This window comes from Stenella coeruleoalba (assembly GCF_951394435.1).
Source record: "Stenella coeruleoalba genome assembly, chromosome: 15".
In the NCBI taxonomy this organism is placed as follows: Eukaryota; Metazoa; Chordata; class Mammalia; order Artiodactyla; family Delphinidae; genus Stenella; species Stenella coeruleoalba.
In genome coordinates, this window is record NC_137161.1 from 21,333,717 (window position 1) to 21,349,245 (window position 15,529).

Consider the following 15,529-nt stretch of genomic DNA (forward strand, 5'->3'; position numbering starts at 1 on the left):
CTAGGTCGTGCCCTGAGAGCTGAACGTGTGCCATCTACCTCACAGACACTCCCATTGCCCTCACTGTGGGTCAGGCCCTGTCCTCGGCACTTTATAAATAGCAACCCAGTTCCTTCTTATAACAAAAGTAGGAGGATTCTTTTATGGTCCCATTTTCCAGATGAGAAGACTGAGCACAGAGAGGTTAAGTAACTTTCCCAAGGCCACACAGGAAGTGACAGGACGGAGACTTGAACCTGTACTCGTAGCAACTATTCTATTTCATTCCATCTCATCTTCGCAGGACCCCTGACTGCTTTCCCAGACTCTCTGCTGCCCCTTCCAGCAAATTCCTTTCCTCCGTCTCCAGCAACTCACACTACAGCTGCCTCTCCCCAGAGCCCCTTTGAGAACCTCTCCTATTTCTCTGGAGGTTCTCAGGCTCAGAGAGAAGAGATTCAAGACCAGCACTACCCAGAGAACTTTCTGTGATAAAAGGATGTCCTGTATCTGCGTTGTCCAGTATGGTGGCCACTAGCTCCATGTGGCTATTGTGCACTTGCAGTGTGGCTGGTGTAATTATGGGACTAAAGTTTTAATTTCACTTAAACAGCCGCATGTGGCCGGAAGCTGCCATACTGGACAGTGTGGCTCTAACAGTGATAGGAAAGGAAAAGCCCTGATCTTCTCCTCTTCCATGGCTCCAGTGCCTGGCCCGACCTCCCTGGGAGCAGATCCCCTTCCCCGTTTGGGGCTGAAATGATGTCAGTAGCTCACCCAGCCCTCAACCCTGGGCAGAGCCTCTGTCGCTCTGGCTTCTTGGTCGGATGCCTGCACAGTCATCGTCCCCTTGATCCCTTTTTTCACTGCTGGCTTTGTCACCACTACTGGTTATCTCCCTAAAATTAAGCTGGAGACCCTGAGAGGGGTTGCGGCAGCCGAGGTCACTTAGGGAGGCAGCATGGAGCCCAGTCTCCTATCCCCCCCAGCAGCCCATTCTCTGTTCCTGCACTTGGAGCTTGTGGGCATGGGGAGGGCAGGGGGGTCTTCGAGTTGGGAGAGGACCCGGGGTCAGCATGATCTGAGTAGAACATCAGTCAACCCTGGGGCCTCTATCTCAGGGCCACCTCAGGCACCCTGGAGCCACACGCCGGGACAGAGCAGACCCTCTGTCAGGGTCCCTGAGCAGCGGCAAACTCTGGGGCAGAGCCACGTGGCACCAGGGCTGGGGCCCCAACACTTATGCTGCTAAAAGGCGTGTTCGGAGGCCAGACTTGGCTTTGAATCTGGCCTCTCCCACCTTCTATTATTAATATTAATTTTGGCCGCGCCATGTGGCGTGTGGGATCTCAGTTCTCTGACCAGGGATCCAACCTGTGCCCCCTGCGTTGGGAGCTTGGAGTCTTAACCACTGGACCACCAGGGAAGAACCTCTCCTGCCTTCTAGATGTATAACCTTGGGGCTTGAATCACACCCATCCATCACATGGGGCATTAGCATGCCCCTCATGGGCTGCAAAGGAGATGTGTGTTCAGGAAAGATCTGGAAAGTGTATGATGGTGCCTGGACACGGCGGGGCTCTTCACTGTTCGCTGAGCAAGTGCCAACAGGTGTGGGGAGGCCGAAAAGCATCTTTCCTGAACCCTGCTGTGCCAGGCAATGGTCTCAGGGCCGGGCTCAGTGCTTCCTGAGTCACTGCCAGCCTTGCTGGTGTGCAGAGGACTCAGCTCTCATCTCCACATCCAGGCCCCGAGTCAGGGGCAGGGCTCCATCCCTACAGGTGTGTGGGGTGGTCGGGATACCGAGGTCCTAGTTCCTGCAATTCTGCCCACAGGATGTGGGCTCCTGGGTATTTCTCTTCTCCATTCCAGGCCCCGGGTTCCCCATTTGTACAAAGGCTGGCTCATCTTTGAAGAGCCCTTCCAGCCCCTTTGTGTGAATGCACACGTGTCAGTTCTTCCTCACGCTCAGAACCGCTTCAAAGGGAGGAAGTGCCTTTCCTGGAATGTGTATCATCAGGTGAACTCCAGCCTGAGCCAGGGATGCCAGAACAACTTCCACCCAGGCTGCTGTTGAGTTACCCTTTGCCTCCCAGATACCCTCAGGCCCTTCGCAGCATTCTTCTGCTTCAGCCACAGCTGCCAGGGTTTCTCCCTGGGGATGTGTTCACAGCAGAGGGGTCCCTCCTGCTACGGAGACCTCTGAGGGGCACAGCCTGTCGGGAGAGGGCAGAGAAGGGCAGTGGTACTGCGTGTTGCCCTCAGGTGGGGCTAGGCCAGGATGCTCTATTGAGGCTTCCAAGGCCAAAGTCAACCTGAAAGTGATTCTCCCACCCTGTGAGACCCTGAACTTTGGCTGAGTTGCGGTTATTCTTTGATGATAAGCTCTGGGGGATTTCCATGTGCTAGCGGACAGGAAGCCAGGCCTAGGACAGCTGAACTGAATCCAGCTGACCCCACCCCGCCTCCTTGCTCTCTTCCTTCCTGCCACCCACCCCTTCTCTCTCTCTGGATACCCTCACCCCTCCAGGTGGGTCATGAGGAATGCAGGCAGCGTGATCTCTGTGATGATCAAAGGAATCATCTAAGGAATGAATAGACACTAACCGCAAATGTTTCCCTCTTTCAGCCAGCATCTGGCCCGAAGCCAAGGCCCCTGGCCTGTGGACAGCAGTTCTCAAAGGTCCAGCCCCACCCTGGCCTAAGCCTCCTGGAAAAGTTAACAGCTGGGGCCACCTCCTCCAGGCTCCTGGAGGACAATGGTTTCCTTCTTTCCTGTGGAGCTGGTCAGAGTTTCTACTCTGCTCCACCAGGTCCTGACCCAGGAATTTTCACTCCTTTTTCGCAGAAGCTTTGGTTTTTTTTTCCCCCCACGCCATCTGAGCAGAGGTTGGGGCAGATCCACCCCAGGAATGAGTGACTAGAGGGCTGGGCACACATTTTCCAGAGAGTGGGACGGGGAACACCAATGTGCCCAGCCAGGACCTGGACCTTGACTCATGCAGAGAGAAGGTGACCATCTGTTCGGGCCTTCACGGCCCTAGAGATGACCTCCCAACGGGTGCTTACTGGCCCGGGCACCCCAGACCCTTGCTAACCTCCCTCTTTAACAGTAAGCTCAGGTCTCAAACTCAGAGCCCTCAGCAGATGAGAATATCGGCCCGAATTGAATAAACATGACTTTGTTTGCTGGTGTTTGTTTTTACCAGCTTCCTTCTACTTATGGTAAATGAGACAGGTTTTCTGCAAATAATGATGAAAAGGTTCCCTAAGCAAAAAAGGTTAAAAAGTGTAAAGTGAGGGGACTGAAAGAAAAATTATTTACTGAGGAGTTACTCAGACATGTGAAAAATCACATGAATGGCTGGAGTTTGGGAAACGCTGGTCTAGTGCAGGGACGGAGGGGACAGATGGCAGAAAAAGAAGAAACAGCATCTCCCATCATGGCACTGGGATAGTGAGGAGAGGTTGGCTGGGCTCCATGGAGCCCCAAGACCATCCCTCCAACATTGTTGTTTGATGGGGGGAAGCCCGAGGAGCAGAAGGGATTTTTCCCAAGGTTCCCTGCGACCGAGTGAACAAGCAGGGTCTGTGGAGAATCAGTCCTGTGCCCGTTTCACTGCTCCTTCTTGCCTCCTGTAAGCTGACCCCTGGTGCCCTAAGGCTTCAGTGTTCTTGTCAGAGAAATGGGGCTGCAATCCACACTTTGCTTCTCTGCAGCGGGAGGGGTTGGCCCTGCCGGCTTTTTTCTCACCCCTATCACTTGTGTGGCTTTTGCTCTGAAATGACCTCTGGTCTTAGCTCTGCCCAGCGGGTGCCAGATGTCCCAGGGAACAGAGAGGGAACAGAGAGGGGAGGTCATCTTCCCAGGCTCACACAGTCAGACAGTGGCCAAGCAGGGCCAGCTCTCCTGATCTGAACACTTACTGGCAGAAGTGTCTCTTCATCTGTAAATGGGTACAGTTCTACCGACCTCATGGGGGGAAATGAGGTCCTGAGAGGTGGAGTGACTTGCCCAGCATCCCCAGTCAGCGAAGGGCAGAGGCAGGATTAATGCCCAAGCCTCTCCTCCCCACTTCCTCCCTGGGAGCCTTGGAGCCAGGGCAGGTGAGGGAAAGTGCTGGGACATGCCCCTCCATTCACCAGCTGTGTGACCTCGAGTTCATTCCTTGCCCTCTCTGTGCCTTGTGGAGATGCCATAGGAGAGGTGGGGGCCACGATTCAGATGTCATGAGTGCTCTCCCCTCTCCCCTCCTGCAGAGAAGAGCATTCCCCTTCGAATCCTCTACGAAAGGTATTGTGACTACCTGACCGAGTCGAACCTCATCAAGGTGCGGGGCCTGTTCGTCGAGCCAGCTGCCAACAGCTACCTGCTGGCTGAGAGGGACATCTATCTGGAGAATCCAGAAATCAAGATCCGGGTAAGGGCTGGCTGGGTCCCTGGACAGGTCCCCACACGTGCATGCACCTCCCTCCCTGCAACCTCAAGGTCTCCGATGCCCCAGGTTCCTCAGATCCTAGGTTTATCAAAGAAAAGCATCATGAAGCAGAATTTGGGACTCACAGCCTCTAGGAATGAATCCTAAAATCCCAGAGTAGTAGGATCATGGCACTTAGGGATCTCAGACTCGTGGACCCTTAAAAGCTAAACTACTAATGCTAGATTCCCAGGTCCTGGGGCCCTGGTGGGGCAGGAAGGGATGTGTTGTTAAGGGCACAGACGCTGGAGTCCATTTATTCATCTATACAATGGGTGTTGTAAAGATTAAATGTGAGTCTACAGGAAGCACATAGAACCACATCCAGCACGTTATGAGGGCTCAGTAAAAACTGACTATTCTTATCACCAACTTCATGGTCATCATAGTGATTCACCTGGAGGAGTCACAGCCCCAGATCCCCAAATGCTGCAGTTACAAATAAATGGTAAAGAGCAGAGCAGGAGGGAGTGAGCACTGTGTGCCAGACAGTCTGCTAGGAGCTTGCACATATTAGCTCAGTTAATCCTCATGAGAACCCTGCAGTCAGGCATTTCTGTTCTATGAAGAAACCAAGGCTCAGAGAGGGTAGTAACTTTGCCAAGGTCACACAGTGAGAAAGGGTCAGAGATCAGCCTGGCTCCAAAGACTCTGATCTTTCCACCCTAGACCCTAGAATGAGGGAGGCATTTTACACATCCTGTGGGTTGCGTGGAGCCTCACTTCAGCTCCACGAAGGAGGCCTGGGCAGGTGTCATCATCTGTGTTTTCCAGATGAGGCGAGGAATGTTAGCGGCGGAGCTGGGCAGACATTGGGCCAAACTGCAGCAAAGATGGAGATGGCCCAGTTGGGACCCTGCATGCCCTTGAGGGGCTGTGGGCTGCTCTCCCTCCGTGCTGCCCCTGACATCTGCCCCATGCCTCCTCTAGATCCTGGGAGAGCCCAAGCAGAATCGCAAGCTGGTGGCTGAGGTGTCCCTGTGGAACCCGCTCACCGTGCCGCTGTCAGGCTGCACCTTCACCGTGGAGGGGGCGGGCCTGACCAAGGAGCAGAAGACCGTGGAAATGTAAGTGCTGGTCCCTCCAGCTTGGGGGCCTGGGAGCAGAGGGCAGATGCTGCGGGGGGAAGGGCGCCCTCCGGCACTGAACCCAGGCCCGTAACCCCCTCTTCTCCCTTTCCACACACCTGCCTAATATTCCCCCGTGTCTACGCCCAAATACCCACACGTTAGCTGCGTTCTGTGCACATGTGTTCACAAACCTAAACAGGTACACATTCGCTAAGCACCCACCTCGGGACACCCGAGTCCTCACATGCACACAGGTGTACATGCGTGCCTGTGTGGAGTACCCTCATGGATACATATTTATATATACGTACACTTACAAGCATACACACTTCTTGTTTTTCACTTTTTCATTGTAATTTATATAGAGTAAAGCATACGAGTCACGTATGTACAGCTCAATGCATTTTCATGCACGTGGTCACGTGAGCATCCGCACTCTTACCCCCAAGCACACCATCCACTTCCATGTACACACACACACACACACACACAAACACACCAGCCCCTCTACACATAGGAGGGCAGATGGCCCAGGCCTTCGGAGAGTGGTGAGCGGGACCCATTGTATTCCGTCGGCACAAAGCTATACATCCATGGAGTTTCTAGGCTAAGATCTCAGTAGTCACGTGTCATCCTGGCCTGTCCCCATTGTGGGGACCAGGCCAAGCCCTGATCTCACCCTCTTTCTCTCTCTCTCCCAGCCCACACCCCGTGGAGGCGGGGGAGGAAGTCAAGGCGAGGGTGGACCTGCTGCCCCTGAACGCGGGCCGCCACAAGCTGGTGGTGAACTTCGAGAGCGACAGGCTGAAGGCCGTGAAGGGCTTCAGGAACGTCATTGTTAACACCTCCTAAGGGCCCCCGTGCCAGCCGAGGGCCCCCAACTTGACCCCAATCTTTATCCCAAGGTAATGAGCAAAATTTGCCCCTTATTGGGCCCCAGACCCCAGGGCACGGTGGGCTGCCTATGGGGCCTCTTTGGAATCAAATGTACTTCCGGCCCATATGGTCCCCCTGAGCCTGGCTCCCCACCTCCCTCACCTGTGAGGAATGTTTTGTGCCTCCACAGTAGGAGCCCTGATCTTGGCTGACTGGGCCTGGGGGGTGGGCCGGGGAGGAGGGACTCCAGCCTCCCTTCCCAGCCCAGATGCCATTTGGAAAGCCACTGACCACCTGCCATATTGTTTGATCAACTCCAGAGCCCCTTCCCTGGGAGCAGGCGAAAAACAGTGTGCCCAGTGACCAGATCAAGGAACTCAGCTCCCTGGGGTGTCCTGAACCCCTTCCCCAGATTGTGCCCAGGCCCCAGGGGCCGTTGGCAGAGCCTGAGCAGGTGCAGATCGAGAGGGTCCCAGGAATAGTCCAGACCCAAGCTCCCCCCACATCCCAGCAGCCCTGGCCCAACAGTACCCCCACACGCCGCAATTGTGAGGCACCTACTAAGTGCTTCCTGGGCTCACACGGCCACCAACCTATTTAATTGCCATGGAAAACTGCAGAGTGGGAGCCACTTTCTCAGTGAGGAGACTGCAGCTTGGAGAAGGGAGGTGGCCCGCCCTGCACCGCTGGATAGTTGCAAGGCTGCTTAATATGAAGGTGCAGGAATGGAGCCAGGCCTTCTGACTCTGAGTCCAGGGCCCCGTTCACCACACCAGCCCTGACCTGACTGTCAGAGAGGCCATCTGGGGCCTGATCAAAAAGGATCCAGTTCGGATGAGGAGGTGGGGAGGAAATTGGAGGGGTTAGAGCCCTGGGTTTGAGCCCCAAGTCTGGCCAGCCACTGCCTTCCCCTCTGTGGGCCTCAGTCTGCTCATCGGTCACAGAGTGGTTGAACCAGCTCATCTCCAAGGCCCCTTCAGCTCTGCACTTCTGGTGCCTTATATGACTCAGCCTTGCCAATGACATTGAGTCTTACTCCCTGGCTTCACAGAGCCTTAGGTCACAGGCCAGGATGTTTTGGAGAATGAGACCATGACCATGACCACCTTCCTGCCCCCAGCCCTGTCTGAGTCCCCCACCTGTGCCCAGGCATCTTCCTTCAGAGCCCAGTTCTAGGGGAAAAGAGCCCCGGAGGCCCGTGACCTACCCATGACCCCACCCACCACAATGTGTAGACTTCACAGGAGCCTTAGTTGCCTGTGCTGGTCACTCACCAACAAGGCTGGCATCTCAGCCAACCCCTCTTTGAAGAGCCAGGGCCCTAGAACACAGCCTTTGCCCCTGACTAAGCTCGGGGACCCCACAAGTTGCCATCTCTGACTTTACCACTCATTCTCTCCATGTGACTGGGCCTCCCTCAGCCTGGAAGAGGGAAGTGGGGAGAATTCTGTATCTGGAGTGGGGTCAAAGACTCCAGAGTGCCCCAAATCCCAGAGAGGGATTTGGGGAAAGTCACGCTGATGCACTTAGAACTTTCTGCTTTGCACAGGAAGAAGCACTTGAGCCGAAATATATATGTTCTGTTCTGTATACATATTGCTTGATTTCTCTATGGTTTTATAAATACTTCTGGGTTCCAAGCAAGCAGCAGATGTGCTTTTGAGCCACAAAGAGCAAGTACTGAAATAAAAGAGTTTATTTTTCACATTCAAACCAGGTCTGGTCTGTTCGCTGCATGCTTTTGAGGAGAGTGGGTGGGTGAGCTCACTTAACATCTGGACCAGCCACTTCCTGCCTAAGAGCCTTTCCCTAGCCTCAGCGCCGCCCTCAGATCTAAACTTTACTGGCATTCAATGCTCTACAACTGTCCAGCTCCACCTCCAGCCTCTTCTCCAAACAAACCATGTTCAGACCAGAATGAACTGCCTGTATCTCTTCTAACATCCTGTGTACTTGTCAACCTCTTAGCTTGGAGTGCCCCTCTTTTTCCTTACCCAGCTTGTGAACTCCTATTCATCTTATAATGCTTAACACTAAAGTCATCCCTTCTGTGAAGCCTACCCAGATTTCTTCTCAGAACCCTGGAACATGGACAACTCAAACATTTATCACAGTGACTTTTAGTTCCATGTTGATATACCTGTCCCGCTCCCCATCCTGTCTGAAGTCCCAAGGGCAGAGACCAAGAATCTCTTAAACAGACACTAATAAATGCTGGATCAATGTGTTTCAACTCAGCTCCCATAAGACCGTACTGTCCAGTAGAAATATAACGTGAGCCACAAATGCAAGCCATATATGTAATTTAAATTTTCTAGTGGCCATATTAAAAAGAGAAAAAGAAACAGGTAAAATACATTTTAATAATGCATTTAATTTAAACTAATATGTCTGAAATATTGTATTGCAACACATAATCAACATAAAAATTATGAGTGAGATATTTTACATTCTTAATTTTCATACAAAGTCTTTTAATGTGGTGTGTGTTTTACACTGACAGCCTGTTTCAATTCGAACTAGCTGCATGTCAAGTGCTCCATGGCTGCAGGTGGCTACTGGCTACTACATTGTGTTACCAAGCAAGGGCTCGTATGCCTGCCACACAGAAAGCCAAACTCTGACAGTGGGTGTTTGCAGCAAAGTAAGGTTTTATTTGCAGGGCGCCAAGCAAGGAGAATGGGCAGCTCATGCTCAAAAGACCTGAACACCCCGATGGCTTTCAGGGGAAAGACAGTGTGAGGGGATATGGTCTCAGGATGCGTGATCAGCTTGTGGACCTTCTTCTGATTGGCTGGTGGTGAGGTAACAGGTGATGTTTCAGGAATCTCAACCTTCTGGTTCCAACCAGTCTGGGGTACGTGCTTGTGGTCAGCATGTAGCCGCCATCCTCCACCTGGGCGGGGCGGGGGTTCTTAGTTTCTACAGAGCAACTCAAAGATATGCATCAGATTGTTATCTATATCCTTTCAGGAGGAACTGGGAGCCCTGTGACTCTATGGTCTTCATCATTAACTGCTTGAATCTGCTCTTTGGAACTCAGGGAAGGCCTAGGAGACTAAAGCCTTTTTTTTTTTACAAACAAGAAACAGGGGACACAGAGGGACTTTTGTACCTGGGAAGACCCCACAAGGTCCTGCTTGGTTTCAATCCCCTCTTTTCGTTGATACTCTTCAATCCTTAGGGGAACAGGGGTGGGACAAGAATGTGAATAAAGTTTTGGACAGAGAAAGATGAATCATAAACTCAGCAGGGGAACTCAGTTTCAGGGGACTCAGTTTCAATTGAATGGTTCCAAGTCTAGACTGATTCCAGGAGCGTGGGGATTTGGTCATTCATCTCATTCCCCACCAACGAAGCACTAATCAATGTTTGTTGATTAAATAGATGATGGAAGACAGTCTCTGCCTTCAGGGAACCCATGTTGAAACATCTGACATGCACGCAAAAAATAAATCAAACTCAAAGTGTGACATCACATTTTCGGGGTGCTAAATCCTTCTGTTCCTTAAAAACTACACCTGGGTCTGGCCTTGATGGCCTGAGCACTTTATCAATTAGTGACCAGCAAGAAAATAGAAAACACTCGGCTATTTCAGGTGGAGAGGGAGTTTACAAGGGAAACTGACTCCAAAAACATCTGAGATGCTGGAAGAGCAGAGGGAGAAGGAGTGGTACCCGGAAACAGGGAAGCAGCTGCCACCCAGGATGCGCAGGAGCCCAGGAGCCGGTCCCCACCACCCAGCTGCTGGAGGCACTGTCACTCCAGCTCTGGAACCAACAGAGCTGCCGAATCTACAAATCCTGCCGAAGTCAGCCCTGGTAGGAGCCAGAGGCAGGCTGGCATCTCTCATCCTCCTGCCTTCTCCCCACTGGCAGATCCTCACCAGAAATAGCTAGCGAGGGGCTCTGGCAAATATATTTCCAGGCTTCCAGCCCCTGAAAAACAGAGATGGCGAGGCAAGGGCTTGGGGGCATGGAGTTGAGTAGCCGATGCCTATGGCTGCTCCCTTTGTAAGAACACCCTTCCAATCATCTCCACCTAAGGAGCTCAGCTTTCAAAACCCTGCTCCAGGGAGACCTGCTCTGTGAAGCCTTCCTGGACTGCAGCCGACTGCTTCAAGCTCTGTTCCCCTTGGCATATGGTAGAGAGCCCTTTACAACGCTCAGGTTAGCCTGGCTTAGGACCAGCTGCTGATGTGCCTGGCCCATGCTCTGGAGCACCCCAGGAGCAGAGTCAGGGCACACCTCACACAAGGGGGTCACCAAGTGGACGCGGTACTGCCGACTCTAGCTCCCAGGCCTGACTGCCTCGCCTCCTAAAGAGAGACAGGGCTGCCCCGGCCAGGTCTGCCAATGCTGGACAGATTGGGGGGCCCCTCCTGACCACCCCCTAGGCCTGCCCCACCCCTGAGAGCTCACTAGCCAGGAACCCAGGAAGGAGGAAGGTTTTGCTGGCCACGAGGGCCCATTAGAGACAGGGGGAAAGAGCCTGAGCTCCTTCTGCACAAACCAGAGGCAAGGGTTGAGTCTGGGGCCCTACACAACAGTGCTGGGCACAGCTCCGCGGCAGCTCAGAGCTACTGGGCCCACACCAAAAGCTCGGCTCATAGCCCAGGTGGCAGGGGCCTGGATTCTGGAGCCAAACAGACCTGGGATCAAATGCTGGCTCTGCCACGGGTTCACAGTGTGGCTTCAGGCAGGTTCTCAACCTCTCTGTGCCTCTGCTTCCTCATCTGTCGAATGGGGATGATTTGGTGTCTACTTTCATGACTGGTGTGTAAGTTCAATATAACAGTGTCCATAAAATATTCAGCTGGCTCCTGGCACATTCTAACCATAACAGCCAACTTTCCTCCAGGTCAGCAACATTTATATGCACTGAGTTCTTCACTTCTGAAACAATCCTATCCAGTTTTTCCCCCCATTTTACAGCTGGTAAGGTGCAGAGTGGGGAGACTTGAACCCAGGCAGCCTGCCTTCCCCAGGGCATGGGCTAGCCTAGAGGAGGCCCGATTTCTATTGGAACCCTCCCTTCCCACCAAGTGCTAGGGTGCACGGGACACAGGCCTCCAAAAAAGCCCCCATGGAATGGAGGTCTGTTCCGGTCTATCTTTCCACCCCCAAAAGTCCCTCTCCTTTCCAGCTGCTCTTGTTTACCTGGGATGCCTGCCAGCTCCGCCCCTTGGTCTCAAGTCAAACCCAGAATAACAGAACTTTGACAGAGTCCAAGAGGAGAGGCTTAAGTGGGAGGGCCAGGTAGGGGCCTCCTAGAGGCACATGTGCCTTGGGGCCAGGACTAGGTCATCACATACACTTTCCCAGCCTCCCCACTTCCCTCCCGGACAGGCCCGAGAACACACACAGAGACGCACACCCACGAGACCGTGAAGCCCTGTGTCTTGTTTCAAGATGCAAAGTCCAAAGTGTTCCATTAAAAGCAGAAGGAATGACAAAAAAGGTGGTGCATACAGCCTTGAGAACGCAGGAACTCTAACAACCTGAAGTTGAGCAAGAGAGGCAGACATGAAAGACCACGATCCACATAATTCCACTCGGACAAAGTTCATGAACTCATCTGTGGTGTTAGAAGTTGGGGTCGTGTTTTCCATGGCAGGGGAAAGACTGGACAGAAGCACGAGGGGGCTTTTGGGGCACTGGGATGGCTTTGATTTTTTTCCATCTGGGTGCTAGGTAAACAAGTACATTCAGCCTGTGAAAATGTGTCAAGTTCAGAAAACACAGTACTTGAAGTTTCTAAAATTAAGTCCAAAGTGGGGTGGAGACTTGATCCATAGACCCTGGCCACTGGGAGTAACAAGTCTTCCATCAGCAGCCCCCAAGGTCTGAGAAAGCCAGAGCTAAAAGGCTCATAAACATAGTTACCATATGACCCAGCACTTCCATTCCTAGGTATAAACCCAAGAGAACTGAGAACATATAACCACACAAAAAGTTGTATGTAAATGTGCATAGCAGCATTATTGATAATAGCCAAAAAGTGGAAACAAACCAAATGTCCATTTGGTTTGGATAAATGGATAAATAAATGGATAACGAATGGATAAATAAATGAATTTATCCACGAATGGATAAATAAAATGTGGCATATCCATACAATGGAATATTATTTGGCAAGAAAAAGGAACCATGTACTTATACATGCTCCACCATAGATGGACCTTGAAAACATTATAATCAGTGAAAAGAAGCCCGTCACAAAAGACCACATTTGTATGAGTTCATTTATATGAAATGTCCGGAAGAGGCAAATGTATGGAGATTCAAAGTAGATTAGTGACTGTCTGGGGCTGGGGGGCTGGAGGGACTGGGACGGGGTGACAGCTAAAAAGCATGGGGTTACTTTCTGGGGTAATGAAAATGTTCTAAAATTAATCGTAATGATAGATGCACAATTTTATACTAAAAGCCATTGAATCATACACTTTAAAAGGGTAAGTTGCAAGGTATATGTACTATATCTCAATAAAGCTGTTTAAAAATAAATAATGAACAGGGGGAAAAAGGAGAAGGCTGAGCCCCAGAATCTGACTTGATTCAGATTCAGGAGGTCTGCCTGGGTGTGCTGGTGACCTTGGGTAAAACTCTTCCCTTCTCTGGGCCTTAGTTGGCCCTGCTGCCACAGGGGAGAGGAGAGAGTAGCAGCAGAGGAGTGCTGAAACACCACTGATGTGGGCATCATATCCATGACCACATAGGCTCCTGGCCCAGCCTGTGGAGTCTGGGGGTCCCCCAGGGCTAGTAAACCCCTAATCGTTCATGAGATCTTTGCACTCCGGTCACAAGCGCAACGTTTCCTCAACAGCCTTTAAAAATGGGAGAAGAGATGCTTTTCCAAACATTGCTTTCAGCCACTGCTCCATGTCAAGGATACCAGAGGCGCAGTGGAAATCCCAGTTTCTCTCTAGGCCCTTAGTCAGTTCCCAACTCCACGTCAGCTCATTCCAAAGTCATCTGGAGTAAACATACAGAGAGACCAAGGAGAAATGCCAGCCAGACCTGGTGAGACAGGGATCCGCCTTCACTTGGTAAGTGAAGCCCATTTACAGATGGGGAAACAGGCACAGATGGGGCAGGGGCGGGTCCATGGTCCCAGATCCAAGGCTGAACCCAAGGACTTTCTCTTTCCACTTGTCTTGAACAAGCCTAAGAGCCTACTGTGTGCTCAGCCTGAGGTGCTCTCCAGAAGGGATGAGAGAGGGCCTCCGACCAAGTGTGGGCAGCCCCTCCCCAGGAGTCCTGGGCCTGTGTCCCATCTCCCCTCTCTCTCTTGCTGTGTGACTCTGAGGAAGCCACTTTCCCTCTCCAGGCCTTTGTCGCACTGGAGCTCCCAATTACTGCCCTGTCACCCAACCCAGGGATGTGATTATGATGGGAACAGGCCTTATAAACTGTAAAGGGCTGTAGAGATGGAAGCCAACAGGAACTCCAGCCGTGAATGAGAAAGGCAAGATCAAGGCGAGCGACTGAGGCTCATGTATTTAACCAGTAGTAGCTATGGGGTCAGCAGAGGTGGCTGCTGCCTGAAGGGAAAGGATGAGGTGGCCTGGACCGGGGTGTGGCTGTCTTGGAGTCATCGGAATGGATTTGAGGTACACAGAGGAGATCCATTCGTTCAACAACATCTTTTTTTGCCCCAGCTGTGGACCAGGTGCTGCATTAGGCCCTGGGGATACAGTGGTCACCATGGCAGGCCTGTCCTACAGAGTATTCAAGCAGATCACCAGTGTGAAGTGAGATGTGTCAGAAAAAAAGACTAAGGCTCAGGATAATGGGGCCGTCAGCACAATCGTAAGAGCAAGGGTGCCACGCACCCTTTTAAATGCATCACATGCATGAACTTGCTGGGTCCTCATAACACCCTGTGAGGCGGGAGCTAGTATTACCCTCTCCACTCTGTGGGCGAGGAAACTGAGGCCCAGAGGGGTTACGTGACATGTCCAAGATCACACAGCTAGAAAACAAGGAAGCTAGGATGCCAACCAGACAGGCTGGGTTCACAGCAACTGCTCCTAACCTCCTGCTCTGTTGTCATCTGTCTTGTGATGTGGACTTACAAAACAAGAGGGTCTTCGACAAGGAGGTCAGGGAAAGCCTTCTGAGAAGGTGATGTGGAAGCTGAAACCCTAGGGAGGAGGAGCCAGCCCAGGGAAGGGTTGGGGGCAGGTTCGGGGTGGGGGAGGTGGGGGCAGAGGCCATTTCCCAGAAAGCTGATGCTCTAGGTTCTGGGACCCTCACTTGTGTGGGGCCTTGTTCACACAAAGATCACAGGCAGCTGTGGAGTACTGCAGGCAGGGAGGGGAGCCAGATTGCTATCAGGAAGCATTTCAATGTAAGCATTTCTGGGAAATAGCTTGAAAAATGCCCAGAAGAAGGGAATCTGAAACTAGCAACTCTCCAGCAATTTATTATGATTTCTTTTCACATTCTTCATAAATAATCACTTTTGTACTCAGTTTTATATTTGTAATTTTATCTTATATTCTTTTTATTAAAGGTGGTCCCCCCGCCCCAAATTAAAACTAAATTCATGATGTGATACCACAGCCTTCTCACCAGAATGGTTAAAATGCAAAGCAAAAGAAAAAAAAAATTCGAATTGTTGGTGAAAATATGGAACAATAAGAACTTTCCTATGTGACTGTGAGGGGAATGTAAATAGTTATGACCAGTTTGGAAAACTATTTGCCATATCTTCTAAATGTACAATCATTTATCTTTATGAGACAGCAATTCCACTCATGGATGTTTACCCAACAGAAATGAGCCCATATATTTTCTGGAAGACATGTGCAAGAATGTTCCTAGCAGTCTTTTTTTTTTTTCTTCATAATACCCCAAAGCTGAAAACAGCCTAAAAGTCCTACACTAGCAGAACAGATATATAAATTGGTATAGTCATTCAAAGTGACACTACAAGAAAGAATGAGAAAAAAATAAATGACACCTACATGCAACAACTTAGTTGAATCTCACAAGCATGTTAAGGAAAGATGCCAGATGCACGGTACACTGAATGATTTTATTCATGTGAAGTTCAACCCCAGGCAAACTCATCTATGATGTGAGAAGTCAGACAGTGGTTGCCTTTAGGGAATGGTTAGT

General features: G+C 51.3%; 1 protein-coding gene across 1 annotated transcript in view; it reads left to right on the forward strand.

The window, feature by feature from the left end:
- The window catches only part of TGM2 (transglutaminase 2), a 33,311-nt gene extending 25,201 nt beyond the window's left edge, over positions 1 to 8,110 (forward strand). Inside the window, exons 11-13 of the mRNA XM_079946499.1 lie at positions 4,240 to 4,400; positions 5,388 to 5,524; positions 6,229 to 8,110. Coding sequence (XP_079802625.1) covers positions 4,240 to 4,400; positions 5,388 to 5,524; positions 6,229 to 6,379 — 449 coding nt within the window. The 3' untranslated portion in view covers positions 6,380 to 8,110. The remainder of the gene's footprint in view (positions 1 to 4,239; positions 4,401 to 5,387; positions 5,525 to 6,228) is intronic.
- The last annotated feature ends 7,419 nt before the right edge of the window (positions 8,111 to 15,529 follow it).